The sequence below is a fragment of the Saccopteryx bilineata genome, chromosome 3, assembly GCF_036850765.1.
Source record: "Saccopteryx bilineata isolate mSacBil1 chromosome 3, mSacBil1_pri_phased_curated, whole genome shotgun sequence".
NCBI lineage: Eukaryota > Metazoa > Chordata > Mammalia > Chiroptera > Emballonuridae > Saccopteryx > Saccopteryx bilineata.
In genome coordinates, this window is record NC_089492.1 from 125,862,232 (window position 1) to 125,884,916 (window position 22,685).

Here is a 22,685-nt window from a genome sequence, read left to right on the forward strand (position 1 = left end):
TATTAGTTAATAACTAAAACTAGTTCACTAAAGTATGGAAAACATACCATACAAACATAAGATGTTAATAATAAGGGAAATTAGGTGTGGGGTATATAGAACCTCTGTACTATCCTATCAACTTTTCTGTAAATATAAAATTTCTGAAGAATAGTCTATTAAAACAAACAAACAAACAAAAACCAGCCTGACCAGGTCATGGCACAGTGGATAGAGCTTCAACCTGGGATGCTCAAGTTCCAAGTTTGAAACCCTGAGTTTGCCAGATTGAGTGCGAGCTCATCTGGCTTGAGGATGGGCTCACCAGCTTGAACGCAGGATCTCTGGCTTGAGTGTGGGATTATAAACATGACCCCATGCTGCTGGCTTAAGCCCAAAAGTCACTGGCTTGAAGCCCAAGGTTGCTGGCTTGAGCCCAAAGGCTGCTGCTTTGAAGCTCACAGTCTCTGGCTCAAGTGAGAGTTCACTGGCTTGGCTGGAGGGCCCCCACCCGACCCCCAGTCAAGGCATGTATGAGAAGCAATCAATGAACAACTAAAGTGCTGCAACTACAAGTTGATGGTTCTCATCTCTCTCCCTGTCTCTCTTAATAAATAAATAATCAAAACCAACAACAACAACACAACAGAAAAACAGAGCCTCAGGGTATTGCACAACTATAATAAGAGATCTAAAATTCATATGATCTAAGTTTCCAGAAGGAAAACAAAAAGGGGGATGCATTGAAAAACTACCTGAAGATATAGTAGTTGAAAACTTTCAAATTTGGCAGGTAAACATAAATCTACAAACTCAAGCAGCTGAGGAAATCCCAAACAGGATAAACCAAAAGAATCTACACCAAAATACGTCCTAACCAAACTTCTGAAAACACAAACAAACAAAAATAGGAAACAGTCAGAGAAAAAGGCACGTTATCCATATAAGGACAACAATTTGAATAAGGTATATCTCATCAGAACCAGAGGCCAGAAGGAAGTGGCACAATGTGTTTAAGTGTTGAAAGAAAAGAACTATTGATCTAAAATCCTATGCCCAGCAAAAATATCCTTTAGAAATAAAGAGGAAATCAAGACATTTTCAGATTAAAAAAACTAATTATATTTATAACCAGCAGATCTACCCTAAAAGAATGGCTGAAAAAGTTCTAAAAACAAAAAGAAATAGAAGAAAACCCTGACATGCCAGGAAGGATAAACACAGTAAGCAATAATATGGACAGCCTGACCAGGTGTTGGCACAGTGGATAGAACCACAGCCTGGGATGCAGAGGACCTAGGTTCAAAACCCCAAGGTCACCAGCCTGAGCGCAGGGTCACTGACTTGAGTGTGGGATCATAGACATGACCCCATGGTCACTGGCTTGAAGCCCAAGGTTGCTAGCTTGAGCAAGGGGTCACTGGCTAAGCTCCACCCCCACCCATCAAAGCATTTATGAGAAAGCAGTCAATGAACAACTAAGGTGCTGCAATGAAGAACTGATGCTTTTCATCTCTTTCCCTTCCTGTCTGTTTGTCTATCTGTCTCACTCAAAAAAAAAGACAAAGAAAGAAACAACATGGATAAACACAACAGACTTTTTTTCTCTATTAATTGTACCAAATTAAGTTTTATAGTGGAAGCAAAAATTATAGCACTGCCTGATGTAGTCCTAAATGTATGTAAAAGAAATATTTAAGATAATTATATTATAAATAGAGAGTTTAAAGAAGAAAATGGTATGGTTTCTATACTTCAGTTAAGTGTAAAATAATAAATAACACCAATAAATAATACACATTATATATATGTATATATATGTGTGTGTGTGTATAATATTAATTATACATAAAAGTTATACAAGGAAATAGCCTGCAAGCAGATCAAAAGATGCTCAACATCACTAAGCATCAGAGATATGCAAATCAAAACCACAATGAGATATCACGTCATTCTTATTAGGATAGCCACTATTAGAAAAAAATAAAAATAAAACAAAAGTGTTGGAAAGGATGAGAAGATATTGGAACTCTTGTGTACTGTTGCTAGGACTGTAAAATTGTACAGCTGGTATGGAAAACAATATGAAGGTTCTGCAAAAATTATATTATCCAGCAATTTCACTACTTGGTATACACCCCAAAAAATTAAAAACAGGATCTCAAAGAGATACTGGCACACCCATGTTCACTGCAATGCTATTCACAACAGTCAATGTATACTGACAAATAAATGGCTAAATAAAATGTGGTTCATATATATACACAATGGACTATGACTCAACCTATAAAATAAAATCATGTCATATTCAACAACATAGATAAACCCTGAGGATAGTATAGGAAGTGAATAAAAGGACAAATACTGTATGATTCCACTTATATGAGGTATACAGAATAGCTAAACTCAAAGAATCAGAGAATAGAATGCTGGTTGCCAGGAGAATTTCACTGAATGCTTAAAGAATGAACTCCTACTCTATAAAAACCTCTTACAGAAGCCAGAAAAGGAAGGGACATTTCCCAATCCATGTCATAAAGCCTGAATTACCCTGATACCAAAACTGGGGGGGGGGATATATATATATACACACATATATAAAATTATTCCCCATGCTTATAAAGACAAAAATCCTTACCAAAATACTAGCAAATAGAATTCTTCAACATATAAAAATAATAATAAACCATGACCAAGTAGAAATTATTGCTGGAATACAAGGCTAGTTCAATATTTGAAAATTAGTCCATATAATCTACCATAACTAAGGCTAAAAAAAAATTCACATGATCATATCAATCAACACAGAAAAAGAGGAAATCAAAAAAGGAGCCAATAAAAAACAACAACAAAGGGAATACCAAGGAAATTCCAAGATAACACTGTAAATTAGGCTCAGAGAACCACTGAGTCAGTTACCATCAAGTCAGAACAGAATAATAAATGTGCTTAAAAGTATTGTAATAGGCCCTGGCCGGTTGGCTCAGTGGTAGAGGGTCGGCCCAGTGTGTGGAAGTCCCAGGTCTGATTCCCAGCCAGGGCACATAGGAGAAGTACTCAACTGCTTCTCCTCCTTTTCTCCCCTTCTCCCCTTCTTCTCCCCTTCTTCCTCCCTTTCTCCCTTCTTTCTTCCCTTCCTCCCTCCCTCCCTCCCTCCCTTTCTGTCTCTCTCTTCCCCTCCCGCAGCCAAGGCTCCACTGGAGCAAAGTTGGCCTGGGTGCTGAGGATGCCTCCATAGCCTCTGCCTCAGGCACTAGAATGGCTCCAGTTGCAAAGGAGCAATGCCCCAGATAGGCAGAGCATCACCCTTTAGTGGGCATGCCAGGTCGAGTGCATGTGGGAGTCTGTCTCTCTGCCTCCCTGTTTCTCACTTTAGAAAAAAAAAAGTATTATAATAATGATATACATGGGGGTTGGGAAGCGGGGTGAAAAAGGTGAAGTTTAAGCAAAGAAAAAAAAATTGTAGATACAGACAACAGTGTGGAGACTGCCAGAGGCAAAGGAGATGGAGGAGAAAAAGGAAGGTAGGGGGGGAAAAGATGGTGATGCAGGTAGACTTGTCTTGGGGTGGTGAACACACAACACAATATACAGATGATATATTGTAGAATTTTCACCTGAAACATGTATAATTTTATTAACCAATGTCATCCTAATAAATGCAATAAATATATAGATTTATATTTTAAAAATGACGTATAACTTGAAGAGTTCTTTGTTTTCTTTTAAGATTTTTATTTATTCATTTTAGAGAGAGAAGAGAAAGGGAGAAAGGAGGAGGAGAGGAGCAGGAAGCATCAACTCCCATATGTGCCTTGACCAGGCAAGCCCAGGGTTTTGAACTGGCGACTTAGCATTCCAGGTCGATACTTTATCTACCGTGTTTTCCCGAAAACAAGACAGTGTCTTATATTAATTTTTGCCCCTAAAGACGCGCTAGGTCTTACTTGCAGGGGATGTCTTATTTTTCCATGAACAAAAATTCACATTTATTGTTGAACAAAAAAATCAACATTTATTAATATAATGTAGTCATGTCATCACAAACATCAGCATAACCAGCTAAACTCTGAATTCCATCAAGAATTTCTTGTGACTCTATTTCCATGTATGACAATCTACCCTGTTTCCCCCAAAATAAGACAGTGTCTTATATTAATTTTTGCTCCTAAAGATGCTGTAGGTCTTATTTTCAGGGGAGGTCTTATATTTCTAAGCTTGAAAAAAATTGCACTAGGTCTTATTTTCAGGGAAACAGGGTACTATGCCACAACAGGACAGGCTTGGAAGAGTTTTAAAGAATCAACTACAAGTAGTTGACTTGAGACCTTGAAATGGCATAGGAGGAGCCCCTGGGAAATTCCCTGAGGTTTTTTAATAACAAGTTTCATTCACCTATTTGAGATTTAAAAAAATTTTTAAATATGTATACAAAATTGCCTGACCAAGTGGTGGCGCAATGGCTAGAGCATTGGACTGGGATGCAGAGGACCCAGGTTTGAAACCCCAAGGTCGTGGCTTGAGTGCAGGCTCACGGGCTCATCTGGTTTGAGCAAGGCTCACCAGAGAAACAAGGTCGCTGGCCTGAGCAAGGGGTCACTCCGTCTGCTGTAGCCCTTGGTCAAGGCACATATGAGAAAGCAATCAATGAACAACTAAGGTGCCACAATAAAGAATTGATGCTTCTCATCTCTCCCTTCCTGTCTGTCCCTATCTGTCCCTCTTTCTATCTCTGTCACACACACACACAAAAATTACACACACACACACACACACACACACACACACACAATTAAAAACAAATCTCTCACAGCTAATACATGGCTGGACCAGAATTTGAACCCACATAATTTAATTCCTAATCAGGTCCATTAATTTTTAGCTCCTACAGGGCGTTTTCTTAGTTCCTCTTCCCCATCACCTGCCTAGAACAAAGCAAGCCCTCAAACATGTTTATGAATGAGTAAGAGAAAGTTCTAGAGTGGAAGTACTTTCCTAACCTCAGCAAATGAATGAGAAGTGCATTCCAGGCAGAGGAAATAGCAAAAGCAAAGACAGGAAATGGAGTGTGACAGCTGAGCAAGGAAGGGGCAAGTTGGGAAAAGGAGCAATAATAAGAAACACCAGAAAACTCACTGGATGTTTTTAAAAAGATTAAAAAAAAAAACAAAACTCACTGGATGGATAATGGGAAATACCGTGAGCATAGTCATGTGGAGCTAGGTGGCAGAAATAGGGGGACACTGATCCACATGGCCCTGACTATATGTAAATGAACCTTGGGAGTTTTTTGTTTGTTTTGCAAGGGTTAGCAACACATTTCTATCAACAGTTCTTTCCCAAGTAGTTTCAGCTTTCTGGAATCAAAGTACTACCAGGCTCTCTAAAATTCTGAGTTCTTTCAGTAGCTCAACTACAGTACAACTAGTTAATCTAAGTAGCCACAGAAAGAGCAACCACAAAGGGTGGACAGCAGCAAGCAGAGCCTGGCAGAGTCCCTCCAATGCCACTCTCATCCATTTTTTGGACCTCTTTAGAAAAGCATTAAAATCCAGAGCACAAATTAATCACCTCTTGATGAACATATGCATCAGCTACGACCATTAGTCACACATGTGTTTCATCCAAAGTTTATTAAGTACTTATTCTATGTTAAGCAGTATATTGGAATATCAAGTTTCTGATTTTAAATAACTTACTTTCTGATAGCAGAAATATTTATGAAATAACAAGATAAACAATTTAATTGGCATTTTTTTAGCAAGAGAGAGGGACAGACAGGAAAGGAGAAAGGTGAAAAGCATAAACTTACGAGTTGGCGTCATCTTAGTTGTCCACTGACTGCTTCTTATACATGCCTTGACCTGGGGAATCCAACTAAGTCAATGACCTCTTGCTCAAGCCACAGACTTTGGGCTTCAAGCCTGTAATCTCTGGGCTCAAGCCAGCAACATGGGGTCAAGTCTATGATCCCATGATCAAGCAGGCAACACTGCCCTCAAGCTGGTGAGTCTGTGCTCAAGCCAGTGACCCCCCCACTCAAGTTGGTGAGCCCGCACTCAAGCCAGATGAGCCTGTGCTCAAGCTAGCAACCTCAGGGTTTCAAATCTGGCTCTTCAGTGTCCCGGGTCAATGCTCTATCGACTGCATTACCAACAGTCAGGCACAATATAATTGGTATTAACAAAAGTTCTGTGGAAACACGATGGATTAAAAGACTATTTAAACTTTTTTATGTATAATGTTAAGCAAAGATGAAAATAAGAAGCAACTCCAGCCAATTTACATATATACCCATCACTCTGCTTTGATCATACAATTCACTGCCAATCTTGTTTCTCTTCTAAATACACTCATTAACTTTAAGACAGATAGGAACTCTTTCTTTAAACATTTTATAAATCTGTATCTTGAAGTAACATTTATGAATCTGCAAACAGTAAGTTTTTAAGATGTAAGATATAATTAAAATATAATAAAATGCACAGATCTTAAGGTGCTCAACTGAGCTCTGACAATTGGGTAGGCCTGTGTAACCTCGACCCAAAATAAAACATAAAACATTTCTATGTCCCAGAAAGTTCCTACATGTCTGTTTCTAGCCAATTTCCTACACCCAGATTACCATTTCTGAGTTCTATTACCAAAGACCAATTTGAATGTCCTTAGACTTTTATAAATGAAATCACAAAGTTAAGATGTTTCTAGGCCAAAAAAGGAAAAAGCATTCCAGGTGGAAAGAACTACCTGTACGGAGTAAAAATGTGTGGAAAGATATGTTCACAGAATGCTGAAGAGCTCAAGAGGGCTGCAAACTGGGATTGTATCTGACAGAAGACAAGATTAGAAGGAGAGGCTTGTTGGAAAGGTAGGGTCTCCAAATTAAACTCCAAAGTTAATTCTGGGAACCATGCTGTGAAATAAACTTTTCCAATGACCAAAACTATTTTTCTGACCAAAAAATATACACATTCTCTCAATAAGCTCCTTTCTCTTCAACCCTCCCACCAATAGGTGACCGTGGCAGGAGTAGTAGCATCCTACACCCCAATGTGGTTCACTCCCATCTTCTGCAGAGGCCTCTCTGTCACCTCCGAAAAGGGAACCAGTCCCCCATGACTTTCTTATGAGGGCAGAGACCCCCCACACCCCATTTAAAATAAGCAGTCTCAAGACTGAGGGGCAGCCTTACCATTATCTGGATTTCTCTCTTGCACACCTGGAGATCATGCTCATTGTTGACAAACATGCGTTTCAAGGCACATTTCATTCCATTGCTTGTCCTCACCAGAAACACGATAGCAAATCCCCCTGTGAGAGAAACAAACATACAAGGTCTTCTGAGTCATGTTCCAAAAGTCAGTCAGATGACTATGGTGGCTGCGTCACTGTTGTTGGTGCTGATGCCACTATCAAGTAGACTATAGGGTTGGCCTGGGAGAGGAGGCATTCTTAGATTCTCCTACCTCAGAGGTATTACTTATGCAATCGGGGGCACATATCAGGAGAAATTGTTCCTAAACACCAATCTTAGGGGAAAAAAAACAACAGTAATTATCTTCCATAGAATCTACAAATAAACAGATGAACAAACAGATGAAAGGAAAAAAATTAACTACATTCCAACTACGGCCCTAGGCACTTTGAGCTCTTAATTCCAACTATTATACAAGCCTCTGAGGCTCAGTGTTATTTTTCCTTTAAGGAAATAATTACTAGTTGAAGCATTCTTAAATACTTTGAATTTGTTACACCTTAGTGTTCCACAAATCCTTAGAGCTCCTAACCTTGACCTCACTCACCAAACACTGCATAAGGTGTTCGGTGACTGTTAATAGGGGTTATAGATAGATGTGCTGCTTATAGATAGATAAGCTGTCAAAATTAAAGGCTTTGGGATAAGTAGCACTTATATTGGACACTTAGTCCATCTGCCTGGTTGTGTACCTTCACAATAGCTTGCACTATCCTGTGCATTAAGCCTGCATAGCAAAAAATAATAATAAATTTAAAAAAATCACTGGGTTATTTTTTGCACTCATTGGATGAGGATGCATGCAGAGAAGTCATCAATACAGGAACCAGAGCTGAGGTAGGCACTGTTTGGGACTGGGAGCACAGGCAAAATAATAGAGCAATAATAGTCAGTGATCATAGAGATCTCTGACTGCCACTCTAGCTCCTCTGAGGGCCAGCAGCACTTCAGAACCTATCTGTTATAATGTTCATGGCATTTCCTGTTGCAACTTTACAATAATTAGATCTTTGTAAGTCAACTTGAGTAAGTAAGTTTCTGTTCCTTATAACCAAAGAAAGCTTTGATCATAAAGCACTGTTGCATTTTAAAATACATACATAATTCTGTGTTAAAAATTTTAATGGGTTCAAATGTTCCCATGTGTATTTTGATAATGATTTACTAGAGACTGCACATTTACATATTTCCTGTCATTATATTCTTCTTTGGTATCCAGATAAAAGACTACAATTTACCATATAAAATTTATTTTAAAAATTTTATTTCTAAATATTTTTTTAAATTTACAGCTGATGTATAATATTATGTTTCAGGTATAAACTCATGATTAGACATTTATATAACTTATGAAGTAATCACCTGAATAAATCTTAAGTTTCTACTGTTATCTCTTTAATCTTGTACCTCAATAACGTTTTCCATTTTCTAAAACATGCTTACACTGTTCAATAGTCAACTGTAATTACAGAATTTTTAGTATTTACTAAAAATAAAAACTTTTTAACCCTTGTATGCACTCACAGAGAAATCTTATCTCTCTCTCTCTCTCTCTCTCTCTCTCTCTCTCTCTCTCTCTCACACACACACACACACACACACAATCCTAATTATAAAATGCACATTTTTTTACATTTTAAGTTTTAGGATTTCTGAAATCTTCTTGTAATAAATATGCACATTTAATGAAGTGCTATTTGTCTTTCTTTTTTCCCAAGAAAAGCTATTAAATTCACTATGTGTCTTACAATCAAGAAGAACTGGGGAAAAGGGTAGTATAAATTTTAAATTTTCAATGTATATTCATACCTGTTTTGTGAACAGTCCAAGTGGGTTTTCATTTGATACTTTGAATTTTGGAAAAAAAATTACAGAACTATACTAATACAGACTTTGTACTGGTAGTACCTCTAGAGAACATTTAACTCCAAGCATTTTGTTTTACAGGTAGAGGAACCCCTAGTGAGGTTCAGGAGTCCCATGGCTAGTTATGGGCAGAGCCTGGAACAATGTGACTCTCCTGATTATCAAAAAAACGTTCTTTCCACTTCATCTATCTTAGAGAACGCAGTGCAATACCCCTGACAGTGCTACAGAACAAAAGTTGGGAACTGCTATTTCCTACAGTTCTGTGATGCATGGCACCATTAAAGGACAAGGCTGTCCTGTCAGAAGCAAATTGATGATGCAGCAATTTGAGATAACTGCCACCAGAGGGGAGCAGTGTAGTTTTCATACTTGGTAGCAAGATGGACCCTCTCAGCTAGGACTGAAGAAATGAGTCAGGTGCCTACCATACAATCTAGGCAAGCACAACTAGTTGAGAGGAACCAGCTCAGATTCTCAAAGCCCATAACCATCATAAATCTAAAGGCAGAGCAATAAACCACAAAGACTAATATAGACAGAACCATAATTAAACCTCTACGCCCATACAAGAGATTATTTGCAGGTAAGAAGCATTTAAATCAGTATTCCATGACCATGAGATCAAAACTGAAGCCCGACAGGATTACCAACATAAAAATGCTGGCCACTATTACTGTGTAGTTGACCGAACAGAGATGTAAATTATTAGAGGGTAGATAGCACCACTCAAGATACTTCTCCAGTACTGGTTTGCCACATGGATAAGGTTAATAAGATTCTCAGCCACAGCTAAACAAGATTCAGTCCATTACAGAAGAAGGCAGTTATAAGCCTGTCAATAGAAATGCTCATTTCAGACTGAGGTGCATCCCAAGAGCTTGATTAAATGAAAAAAAAAAAATGTAAAGCTGAGGTGGGAATGGCTTGAACAGAGGTTAAAAAAAAAGCTGACTTTCAGTAGAGCTTGTGCCAGTTTTTCTGTCTACTGGCATTTTTGGAAACACTAAAATAATCTCTATGACTTAACTGGGATGCATTTTTTTTTATATAATCCATGAATTTATTAAATCTCAAAGGAAACAAGGGTCTGATCCATTATGGGAGGTAAACAAATAAAACAGGCAAGGTTACCATGGCACATACACACTTTTGCCTATTAGATATGTAGGAATATTTTTTTACTTCCACAAAGAAACAGGTTTTCTCCCACTTTCCCTTAAATGCATATCACTCTTGATCTTTCTCCTAATTGTGATGATGTAGATGGGTACTTACTACTCACTAATGACAGAGATTTTGTCTGTGTGGTTCCCCTCTGTACAGTCCTGCCCTGGAATACTGCCTAATACATTGAGGGCATTCAAAAATGAATTCACTTTCCTCTGAATGTTACTATTGATAGAAAAGGCTACAGAGAGTGGCAGAGACTGTGGGAAACTAAAGTGTACAGTCCATGTAAAGGAATGGCTACAAGTACACAACTCCAGGCATGTAGGAATATAAACCCAGTTTTGTCACATCTGCTCACTTCTAAAGATAAACTGGAAATCCAAACCTTTACATGAAATCTCCAAATGTAAACACTGACAACAAATACATTTTAAATTAATACTGGACAGGTCAACCCTCTAGATCAGGGATAGTCAACCTTTTTATACTTACCGCCCACTTTTGTGTCTCTGTTAGTAGTACAATTTTCTAACCACCCACCGGTTCCATAGTAATGGTGATTTATAAAGTAGGGAAGTAACTTTATAAAATTTATAAAGCAGAGTTACAGCAAGTTAAAGCATATAATAATAATTACTTACCAAGTACTTTATGTCGGATTTTTGCTAAGTTTGGCAGAATAAATCTTTATAAAACAACTTATTATAGTTATATCTCTTTTTATTTATACTTTGGTTGCTCCAGTACCGCCCACCATGAAAGCTGGAACGCCCACTAGTGGGTGGTAGGGACCAGGTTGACTACCACTGTTCTAGAGTCTGAAGAAAACACATCTGGGAGGCTTTAGAGTCTCTCAGCCTACAGTTTTCTACATCTGATCTATTTAACCCTGTCATTTTACTGATGGCCAGAGAGAAGTGATACAGCTAGTGTTACACAAAGTTAAAAGGTAACTTACAAATAAAATCCAAAATGTATTTATTAGCTCATATATTGGTTATCACAGTCCTTGCCTTTCTTCCCTGGATAGTTTATGGAATATTTACCCCACCCCCACCCCCCCACCCCGCCTGCCAACTCCCAACCAGCATTTGTATATAACTTTATACTTTCTTAAAGACATTTCCAAATAAATGATTTTATTTACATTTTCACAATAACTAAATGGGGTAGGTAAGCTACCTATTGTCCTCATTGTCCCAATAGGAAAGAGCTGGAGAGAGATTAAGCTGCTTTCACAAGAACACAAAGAGATACTTAGTGGTAGAGCTCAGACTAGATCCCTTATTTTTAAAATCAACTTCATATATAATACAATGCACCCTTTTAAGTGTGTAGTTTGATGCATTTCTTAACTGTAAACACTCTTACAACCATCACCACAATCAATCCATCACTGCAAACAGTTCCTCATGCCTCTTTGTAGGCATCAATGCCCTCCTTCTCACACCATCTCATACAACTTCTGACCTGCTTTCTGTCCTATAGATTAAGTTTGCTTCCTCATGGAACCACACAGTTTGTACTCCTGTGTCTGGCTCCTTTCATTCAGAACGGTATTTCTGAAATTCATCTTCATTGTTACATGCATCAGTAGTTTGTTTTTTTAAACTGGATTAGTATTTCACTGTAAAGATTTTCCACAATTAGTTTATCCATTCACCTGCTGAAGGACATTTGAATTATTTCTAGCTTTTAGCTATTATTATAAATAAAATGTTCACATATATAGAAGTCCACTTTGTGGACATAGGTATTTATTTCTCTTAGGTAAATACTTAGGAAGGGAATGGCTGGGTCATATGGTAAGTGTATATTCAGCTTTATAAGAAACTGCTTACCAGTTCTCCACAGTAGTACCATTTCACAGTCCCAACTGCCATACATGAGAGTTCAGGTTGTTCCATATCCCACCAACACTTGGTATTGTCAGTCTTTTTATTTTAGCCATTCTAGTGAGTATAGTGATATTTCTTTGTGGTTTTAATTTGAATTTCCTTATAGACCCTTCATTATTTAAATTCCTAGGATTAGCTGCTCCCATTACTTTTGTGACAAAGGTTTTAATAGCATAGGATCATGGAGTCACCAGTGACATTACTATGATAGCTTAGTCTACCTTTCAAGCAAAAATGATAGACATGTCATTTCTCAGGAGAGAAAGCAAGTATACACAAAGAAAAGATTATATAATATCTAAAATCTCTTTCAACTCTGACATCAACAAGAGATCATGGTCATCAACATCATTATCATGACTTTTAAAACCTTATCATGAGCCTGATCATGATATTCAATATCAGCAATAGGACTTGTGGAGAATTAAGTTTAAGTACCTCTCCTGGCTTGGTTTCAAATACTGAATCATGCTAGTTGGTACCAGACCCCAGTTCCAAATGAATCAAGACATCAGTGACTTCCACTTAGCAAGAAAAGTAAAAGATGGGGAAAATTAGGTGAGCAGGAGGGGAAGAAAAACACCAGATTGATGGTCTGAGCAGTAATGTACACAGAAATGGGAAACAGCTGGGCAGACAATGAGAACAATTAGGCCATGAGACAAAGAGGCCCAACATTGTGCTAAGGCAGGGTTTTCAGGATTTGCTGAAGAAGTTTTGGTGGATTTTTTAAAATTGGCCCTAGATCCTAAGTACTAAAATCTGCTGCCTGTTTATTTCCTGCAGGTTAAAAAAAAACTTCATTTGCTAACATCATTCCCATCTATACCTTTAGGAATGACTTCCACTTACCTGAGATGAGAGGAAACACAAATTAAAGCCAGAGGACACTACAATGAGAAAAACCTCACCCAGACACATATTCTGCTCCTGCCTCCCAGTTTTCCACCCTACAAACTTTGTTTCCCTTCTAGAATAAGGTTTAACCCAATGAATGCTGTTTTCTTAATGCAGTTTCTCATTGAATTCCTTGAGGAGAAATAAGCATAAAATAAAATAGCATTCTGAGGCTTTTCTAAAGAATCAGATGCAGAACGAACTTAAAGTGAAATTTATCCAGGAGATGTAAAGAAAGAGCAACACTGGCCAAGTTACTGGATCCTTTGGCCTCCATTTCCGCAACTGCAGAAATTAAGACTAAATTAGTGGTTTGAAAACTTGGTCCTCAGAGTCCCAAGATTATAGGCCCCATACTTCAGTGGCCCCATGATGAAAAAAATGATTCCACTTAAGGGTAGGGATCTGTACACAACTTCCTTTTATCCGTTTATTATTAATTTTAAAAGATTCTAGGAGAAAAGGGGGAGAATTCTGCTTTAAAAGAGAAGAAAAAAGTAGGTAAAGACTATTCTGTACCTCTATGTGGGGAAAACAGCTGTGTTAGGCTTGCTCGCTGTTTTACCAGCTACAAGCACTTTGTGCAATTAGTGTGTGAGTACGTGGCATAAAGGCACGTGTGTGTCTCTATGTAAGGCTAAGGGTGTTTGCTCTAAGGATGGCAGATTGCCTGCTGAGGGCCATTTTGCTGTTTGTTTGCCTGAGCAGTTTTCCCTGCCTGTTTGCTTGTCCGCCATTGCACGACTATTAAACAGGAATGGCTCTATACCAGTGGTTCTCAACCTTTCTAATGCCATGACCCCTCAATATAGTTCCTCATATTGCGGTGACCCCAAACCAAAAAATAATTTTGGTGGCTACTTCATAACTGTAATTTTGCTACAGTTATGATTCAGAATGTAAATACCTGATATGCATTATGTATTTTCCGATGGCTTTAGGCGACCCAGCTGGGGTCGCGACCCACAGGTTGAGAACCGCTGCTCTATACTTTCTGGCTCTGCAGTTTTTCTACTGTCTGCCTGAATCCAACGTAGGCCTGCCTGGCCTCGGCCACCTGCATTACATCTGGCATAGTCAGCAGGATTTGGATCAGATCTGTATGGAGCTACTGAAACCCTTGAAAGGTGGGATAGAGGAGTGGTTGTACCCATGACTATCCTTTTGGGGGCCGTGGGCTGGGTGCTTTTTACAGCCCTGCGAGCAGAAACTGAAAGCTCTGTGTGAGAGGCTGCATGAGTTTGTGAACTCCAGAATGAGTTGCAGACTGATCACCAATACCAGCGGAAACTGCAACAGTTGCTGGAAAAAGAGGCCACCCACTTTTGAGAGCTGCCAGGTGAGATGTATGCTGAACACCAACAGCGCCTGGAACTGGAATGGTCGCTGGAGAAGAAGTTGCAGTTTTGTGAGCTGCAATTTGCTCTAGAAGCTGAACATTGGCAGCGACAGTTGGAGAAACAACTGCAGGTTCAGGAGTTCGAGTTCCAGCTTCAGGCCAAAAGCCAGCAGTCACAGGAGCCAAAGCAGGTGCTGAAAATGGAGCAGCATCCATGCCAGCAAATGACTGAGTCAGTGGTTATAGTCATTTCCAACTCTTTTGAGGAAGGAAAAGTTCAGGCTGAAACTGCTATCTGCAGCACAGCCGGTGGTCTCCCAGAAGGTAAAAACCCAGCATTCAAGAGTGCCTCAGGGTCAGGCACAACCCACTCCATAGGTAGTGGAGCACTCTGTGGTCCAGCCCTATACCCAGGCAGAGCTGATGGAGTTGGGGGCAAAATTCAGGCAGAAACCCACTGAGCCCCTGGCAGCCTGGATACTGCGGTTGTGGGACATAGGAGTGGATGATATCATGCTCTCAGGAACAGAGATGAAGAAATTGACCCCCATTACCACACTCCTCCCCTAAGGCAGCATCTTCAAAACTGCCATGTCAACCCAGAAAACCGTACCCTATTAGAATGGGTAATGGCTGGTATTCAGACAGTCTGCAAAAATGCTGTAGACTTGCCAGGGGCAATGAGTCAGTGATAGTCACATGCTGGGCTGTCGAAAGTCCTCTGCGAACTGGGTATGAGGAATGCTGCTTTCAACCTGAGGTCCTGTGGGCCAGATGGGGAAGTGTTTAGAGCAGGGATGAGGGACTTCATTCTCCGTAGTGCTTCAACAGCCCTTTTTGGGTCACTAGTGGCTATCTTGGGTCCCTTTGTAGGGTAGCCCATCAACGTGGTTACAAAGATGGTAGCAGATTTGAGGGAGCTGGAGACAGTACAGGACCATAAGTCTGTGTGGGCTACTGCCCGTGCTGCCCCCCCCCCCCCCAACTAATAAGAGAAATGGGCCTGTAATGGGGACTTGAATACAGATGTGGGTAGATTTGATTACGGTTGTGGCAGATAGATAGGGAGAAATTAGACAGCAGGTCTAATAAAGTCCTGTTAGAGCTTTGGCGGCAGCTTAAGCTGCAGCAGAGGTTTCAGCTGCTGAAAAGGTGAGGAAAGCAGCAGCCCTGGCAGCTGTCAAGAAAATGGCTAGCATTTAGGTTGCATGGTTGCAAGATTATATAATGGAGACAGCTGAGGGAGAGGAAGATCCCCAAGACCCATTTTCCCAGTTTAAATAGGGGGAAAAGGCCGAGGGGTCCACCCACCCAATAGGGATGAGAAGCGGGGACCAGAGGCCCCCTGTGAATGAAACAGGCAATCCACTGGTCCTCTTCTAATGTGCAGCAGTTGTTGACATTAGAAGATAATAGATGCTTTTTGCAGCAGCAGCAGCTAAGAGAACTGTCAAGGTGGCACACACCTTGAATACGTTTGATCCCGCCAAGCCCTATAAGCTTGCTGAGGGGTTTGGATGAGGCTTGTGACAACAGACATAGCACTTATGGAAAGGTGCTGAGGTCCATTATCAAAGAGCTGTGCGGTTAGTTGCATGTAATGGACCCTTACCTTGGTGATTTGCACAGACAGCTGGGCTATCATGGACGGATCATTTAGCGGTGTAATGGATCTTAGACTGCGGGGGGGGGGGGGCGGTCACAGACTCCCTTGCTGGACGGACACCCGCTAATACTACAAGAGATCTTGATCAGGAGCTGTGGCACCTGTGAAGGCCCTCCTGCACTGGGCAGCTGCCCCCATCCAGTTGCAGATATGCACCAAGGATACTTGACTCAAGCCAGACTTTGGATGGGATTGCAACATGCTCCTGCCTGCCCCAACAGCCCTCCTTAAAGACCAACGGCTTTGCCTGACCTGCGGTGGCGCAGTGGATAAAGCGTTGACCTGGAATGCTGAGGTTGTCGGTTCAAAACCCTGGGCTTGCCCGGTCAAGGCACATATGGGAGTTGAAGCTTCCTGCTCCTCCCCCCTTCTCTCTCTCTCTCTCTCTCTCTCTCTCTCTCTATCTATCTCTCTCCTCTCCTCTAAAATGAATAAATTAAAAAATTTTTTTAAAAGACCAACGGCCTCAACAGACACGGCCCTGGACTGTACTGGCCCCCCACCTACAATGGGTGGCCTTGTTGGCACCGTGGGATACAGGGCTAGAGGTGGACTTCCAGTTAACTCCTTGGGCAACCAGCACCTGGCTGCCTAACATAGAAGTGTATTATCCCCTGAGTGCTCAGGGAAACAGCAGTAGGAAGGGCACCTTTGTAATTTCTTTATGGCCTATAATGAAGTCTCCCATTTTATTACACATAGAACCAGAAGATACTGGTATACAGGCCAGTAAGGTTTGGTATGCCCACCTGGGGCAGCCTCTGGTACCAGCTACCAGTTACTGTGCTGTCTGTGGACAAAACTCTGGCCTGTATTTTGCCAGAAGGGAAAGATTTGCCTCTCTTTGTGCTACTGACAACTCTCTTGTTTCGCCCATAGCTTGGGCTTTTGTAATTCTGTTGCTGTAGACTGTACTTTTCTATTTATGCAATGTACCTCTCTCTTTGCACAGGGACCATCATGGAAGATATCTGTTCTGTAGATTGTGAGGCAAGCAATCCTACAGGGGGTGGAATGTGGGGAAAACAGCTGTGTTAGGCTTGCTCACTGGTTTACCTGCTGAGAGCACTTTGAGCAATCAGTGCGCGAGCATGTGGCAGAAAGCCATGTGTGTGTCTCTATGTAAGGCTAAGGGTGCTTGCCCTTAGCGCAGATTGCAGATTGCCTGCTGAGGGGCTATTTTGCTGTTTGTTTGCCTGAGAAGTGGTTTTCCCTGCCTGTTTGCTTGTCCACCATTGCGAGAGTCTACTATACAGAATGGCCCTAAATTTTCTGGCTCCGCAGTTCCTCTACCATTAGCCCAAATCCAATGTGGACCTGCCTGGCCTCGACAACTGGCATTACACTCTATATAAAAGTATTTTTAAGAAAAAAGGACTCCACCACTGCAAGGCATGCAAACAGCCCTTACTTGCAATCCTCCTGCAGATATAAATGGCGTACAGGCAGCTTTTGGGAAGGGAGGGCTGTGGCACTACATCATTTGACATTGAGACAGCGTAGCATTCCTTTAGAGTCTAACACAGGGGTCCTCAAACTTTTTACACAGGGGGCCAGTTCACTGTCCCTCAGACCGTTGGAGGGTCGGACTATAAAAAAAACTATGAACAAACCCCTATGCACACTGCACATATCTTATTTCAAAGTAAAAAAAACAAAACAGGAACAAATACAATATTTAAAATAAAGAACAAGTAAATTTAAACCAACAAACTGACCAGTATTTCAATAGGAACTATGGGCCTGCTTTTGGCTAATGAGATAGTCAATGTCTGGTTCCATATTTGTCACTGCTAGCTGTAACAAGTGATATGACACGCTTCTGGAGCCGTGATGCGTGTGTCTGCGTCACCAGAAGTAGTACTGTACGTGAGCAACGCCGCACTCTGCAGCGCCGCCACATACAGTACTCCAGGAGCACAGGATGCTCCTCTCACTGACCACCAATGAAAGAGGTGTCCCTTCCATAAGTGCGGCAGGGGCCAGAAAAATGGCCTCAGTGGGCTGCATGTGGCCCATGGGCCGTAGTTTGGAGACCCTTGGTCTAACAGGATAGGTTCAAATCTCTCTGAGGCCTTGTCCCCTCACAGTAAAGGGCTACTGAGATCTGTTTCATAGCTTTGTGGAGGATTACAAGATAAGCAAAGCACTTAGCACAGAGGTGATATGTGATGCATATGGGTGTTCCCTCCTTACCTCTGCTCCCACCCCCACCCCACAAATCCTTTATATTTGTATGATACCTGACTTACCATAAAGTTCTAAACCTGGAATATCTTGAGATCAAGAGCACAGACTCACATGCCTCTAGGGGCCAGACAAAAGTCTAAAGGAGGGAACCGCACAGGCAGAACAAAGTGTATGCAGGGTGTCTGATGACACAGACTCACTGTAGGGAGCAGTGGGGACTGCAAACCAGAATGCACACACTACAGCTCAGGGAGAGCCATTCTTCAGCGTCAACACAGTGGCCATGGTGGAGTGTGAGCTGAGTGTTGCCAAGTGTTTTGATTTCCAGGAGAAGATGGATTTTTACGTAAAACCTCCTGATTTTTAAATCCAGGTAACAAACTTTAAAAAAACCTTACACCCTGTGCAATTTAAGGAAAACCTATTTCTAGGCTAGGACTACATAGTCATGTTCCAATCTTTATGGGAACCTTATGACATAAGCAAGACATGTATTACATTCTACTGGGAAACTGAGGCACAGAGAAAAGCCTAAGCGGCCTCCCTGGCAGGACAAAGATTAGAATCTAGGTGTGCTCATTCCAATGTGGTTCACTTTCTCCTGCTTCCCTCCCTGCCCTTCAACAGCACACCATGCAGGAACACCTCCACCACCAAGAAAGCCAAGAGAAAAGACACAGTAAAAAGGTAAGGAAGGCTGACCCAAGCTTCACCTCTCACGCTGACCAGGAGGAGAGTTCTCTGTGCAGGGAGAACCTGGGTGCACGGTCTGCAGTGTCTATGAACTCCCATGGGAGTGACAACCAAAAGGCTTACAAACTCCCACCTACAATATATTCATATTGAAGACGCTTTGCCACAAGTTTCAGAAGGAACAAAATTTTTCAAAACTTCAGAACAGATGGCAAGGAGCAAAGCAAAGATTTCAGAGGAGAAAAGGTCAACCTGAAGCATATTTCACAGTGGGAACTTGGGGGCTTGTTTTTTTAACATTCATCTCTCCTCACTTGCCTCAAATTAAAAATCACCATGTGCCAGCTCTTTCTGGGGAACAGTCAAAGCAGTCCTTTCCCCAGGCAGATGAATACCCAGATGGGGGAGGACCTGAGGTATTCGGCTTCCTCTCTCCCCATCAGGAGCCGTGGGCACAAGTCAGAGACTGGCAAACTCTGGCAGTGGTTCAGACACATCAATGGAACCCAGTCAAGGCCAGAGTCCAGACTGCACATGGGGCAGCTGGCACCTGGTTCTTCCTTTCCAGGACTATAACTAGTTCAAGGGGCTTGGCAAGAGTATTAAAAAAAAAACAAAAAAAACTTCCAGGTAAATCACCTGCCTGCCTGGGACAAAAAGTTAGAGTTTTAAGAAATCTAGATTTCTCACACACACCAGAAGCTTGAAATTACTGCCCGTAGAACCACTGTATATAGGGCCTAGCCTGTCAACAGTAAGACCCACTGCAAGAGGGCCTTTCCCAGAGATTCCTGGCCCACCTTCCCTGTATTGTTACCATGGGGTTAACTATTTGGCAAACATAGAGAGAAATGATCAGAGACATCAGTAGGGCCAAATTCTTTGTTTACTGAAATCCCTTGAGTAGCTTCCCCACATCAGACTAAGCCATTTTCTATTTTCTATACTCTAGTTAGGGCAATCTTTTAAAAAACAGAAATTGACTATCATTCACCTGTTTGAAATTCCTCAGTGGCTTCTTGCCCCTCTCAAACACCAAATGCTGATGATGGCAAGCAAGTCCTATGTGATAGGGTGTGCTCTTTCTCCAGTGTCAAACTCAACAGCCTTCACTGTTCACTGTTCCCGCCAAAATCACCTTCTTTCTTTCTTCCTCAGTGTTGCTCATAATTGACCCTTCCTAGGGATTTCTGTGCATGCTTCTCCCTTTATCCCAGTCACCTTGTTCTTGGCCTGACCATCTCCTACTCCTTCAGGTTTCAGGCTAAATGTTACTGCCATAAACGAGCCTTCTCTAACTGCCCCGGCTCCCATTCTCTTCTTCTGATTAGGTCACGTCCCTTATTATACATAGCACTCTATAATTTTCCTTCAGGGCATATCAGAAGTATATTGAATATTTAGGTGGGTAATTCCTGGTTCGAGCCCAATTCCCTGCTATAATGCCAGTGATCATGCAGGTCCACCCTGGATTCGGGCAGAGAGTAGAGAAACTGAGGAGCCAGAAAGCATTGGGCCATTCTGTTTAATAGAGTCTCACAACAGCAGATGAGCAAACAGGCAGGGAAAACCACTTCTCTGGCAAACAAACAGCAAAAATGGGCCCCTCACAGTGGTGGGCAGGCAATCCACAATCCACCATCCACCATCTTCCCTGAGCGCAAGCACCCACAGCCTTACATAGACTATACACATGTGGTGCTGCCACGTGCTCATGCACCAATCAAGCAAAGTGCTTGCAGCTGGTAAACCAGTGAGCAAGCCTAACACAGCTGTTTTCCCAACACCTGTAAATTCACAAGGACAAGGACAATGACTCATGGTGGCCTCTGTCATCCAGCACAGTGCCTACTACATAAAGGCACCCAAGTGTTTTTACACAATGTGTTTGCCTAGTACTGTAGAAAAGACACAACCTCAAAACCCTCAAAAACAAAACCAAGTCCCAGACTTTTAGAGGCACTGGACAATATCCTGGGACAATGTGTGCAAGGTGTAGCTTTATGGAGAGCTTTACAGAAATTACTGTGTTGTCACAGAGTGATACTTGTTCTATATGCGATCCCTTCTTTTAAAAATACCCCTTGAGCTGGAAATAAAAACACTCTTCAGTTGAGAAGGAAAATAAATCAAACACTGCCATGCTCAATCCTGCATCAGTGCCTCACCTGAAGGAGTGGAAAGTTTCGTGGGCATGAACCGTCTCATCCCCCTAAGCCACTGGTGCCTGCAATCTTCTAATAAGTGGTGTGCATACAAATAGAGTAGATGAGGTCAGCCAGAGGGTGCAGCATCTATGCCCAGATTCATCAGCCCCCACTGCTGACACCCAAGGTCTGGCTCTAATCATTTCCACCAAGATTTCATGTGTGTTACTGATCCACATTCTCCAAAGGAGAACTGGGGTTTTAACAAGGCCGAACCTTGGCCAGGATTCTCTCAGCTCTCAACTTTTAATTCCAGAACACTCCACTTTAACTTCATGCTTCAAAGCTTCTTTCGTTTTCTGCCCTTACTGCTTTTGTATTAAGGTTAACTAGCTGTGTTCGAGAAGAGCAATCTGTTTCAAAAAAAAGCATATACTAGTGTGGTGGTTTGAGCTTAGCAGTCAGGTTAAATGCTATGTCTTCTGTCCTACCAAGATATGCACTGATGTCAAAGGTACATAACGGGATGACGTCAGAGTAATGGCGGAGTAGGAAGCGATACCGATAAATCTCCCCCAAAACTCAACAAGATCTTCAACCAGAAACAGAAAAAACTTGGAGCCTCCAGAGCTTCACAATACACCCGAAGATGCCATTAAGGAAGAGAAAATCGAATATCATGGATACAAAAGAAAGAGAGGTAACACAGCTAGATGAGGAAAAATCTATGGAGAAAAAATTTAATATATTGGAAACCTTGGAGCTAAATGACAGAGAATTCAAGATAGAAATCCTAAAAATCCTCCGAGATATACAAGAAAACACAGAAAGGCAATTTAGGGAGCTCAGAAAACAACTCAAAGAACACAAAGAATATATGTCCAAAGAAATTGAAACTATAAAAACAAATCAAACAGAGATGAAAAACTCAATTCACGAGCTGAAAAACGAAGTAACAAGCTTAGCTAATAGAACAGGTCAGATAGAAGAGAGGATTAGTGAAATAGAAGACAAACAACTTGAGGCACAACAGAGAGAAAAAGAAAGAGACTCAAAAATTAAAAAAAATGAGATAGCCCTACAAGAATTATCTGACTCCATCAAAAAGAATAACATAAGAATAATAGGTATATCAGAGGGAGAAGAGAGAGAAAATGAAATGGAGAACATACTCAAACAAATAATAGATGAGAACTTCCCAAGCCTGTGGAAAGAACTAAAGCCCCAAATTCAAGAAGCAAACAGAACACCGAGTTTTCTTAACCCCAACAAACCTACTCCAAGGCATATCATAATGAAATTGACACAAACCAACAGCAAAGAAAAAATTCTCAAGGCAGCCAGGGAAAAGAAGAATACAACATATAAAGGAAGGCCCAGCCTGACCTGTGGTGGTGCAGTGGATAAAGCATCGACCTGGAAATGCTGAGGTCGTTGGTTCGAAACCCTGGGCTTGCCTGGTCAAGGAACATATGGGAGTTGATGCTTCCAGCTCCTCTCTCTCTCTCTCTCTCTCTCTCTCTCTCCCTCTCCTCTCTAAAATGAATAAATAAATAAAAATTTAAAAAAATAAATAAACAAT

General features: G+C 41.3%; 1 protein-coding gene across 14 annotated transcripts in view; it reads right to left on the minus strand.

Moving 5' to 3' along the window:
• AAK1 (AP2 associated kinase 1) overlaps window positions 1-22,685 on the minus strand; it is a 224,210-nt gene that overhangs the window by 111,554 nt on the left and 89,971 nt on the right. For all 14 annotated transcript variants that reach the window (XM_066267309.1, XM_066267308.1, XM_066267314.1 and 11 more), the window contains exon 3: window positions 7,172-7,290. In XM_066267309.1, the coding sequence (XP_066123406.1) occupies window positions 7,172-7,290 (119 nt within the window). The remainder of the gene's footprint in view (window positions 1-7,171; window positions 7,291-22,685) is intronic.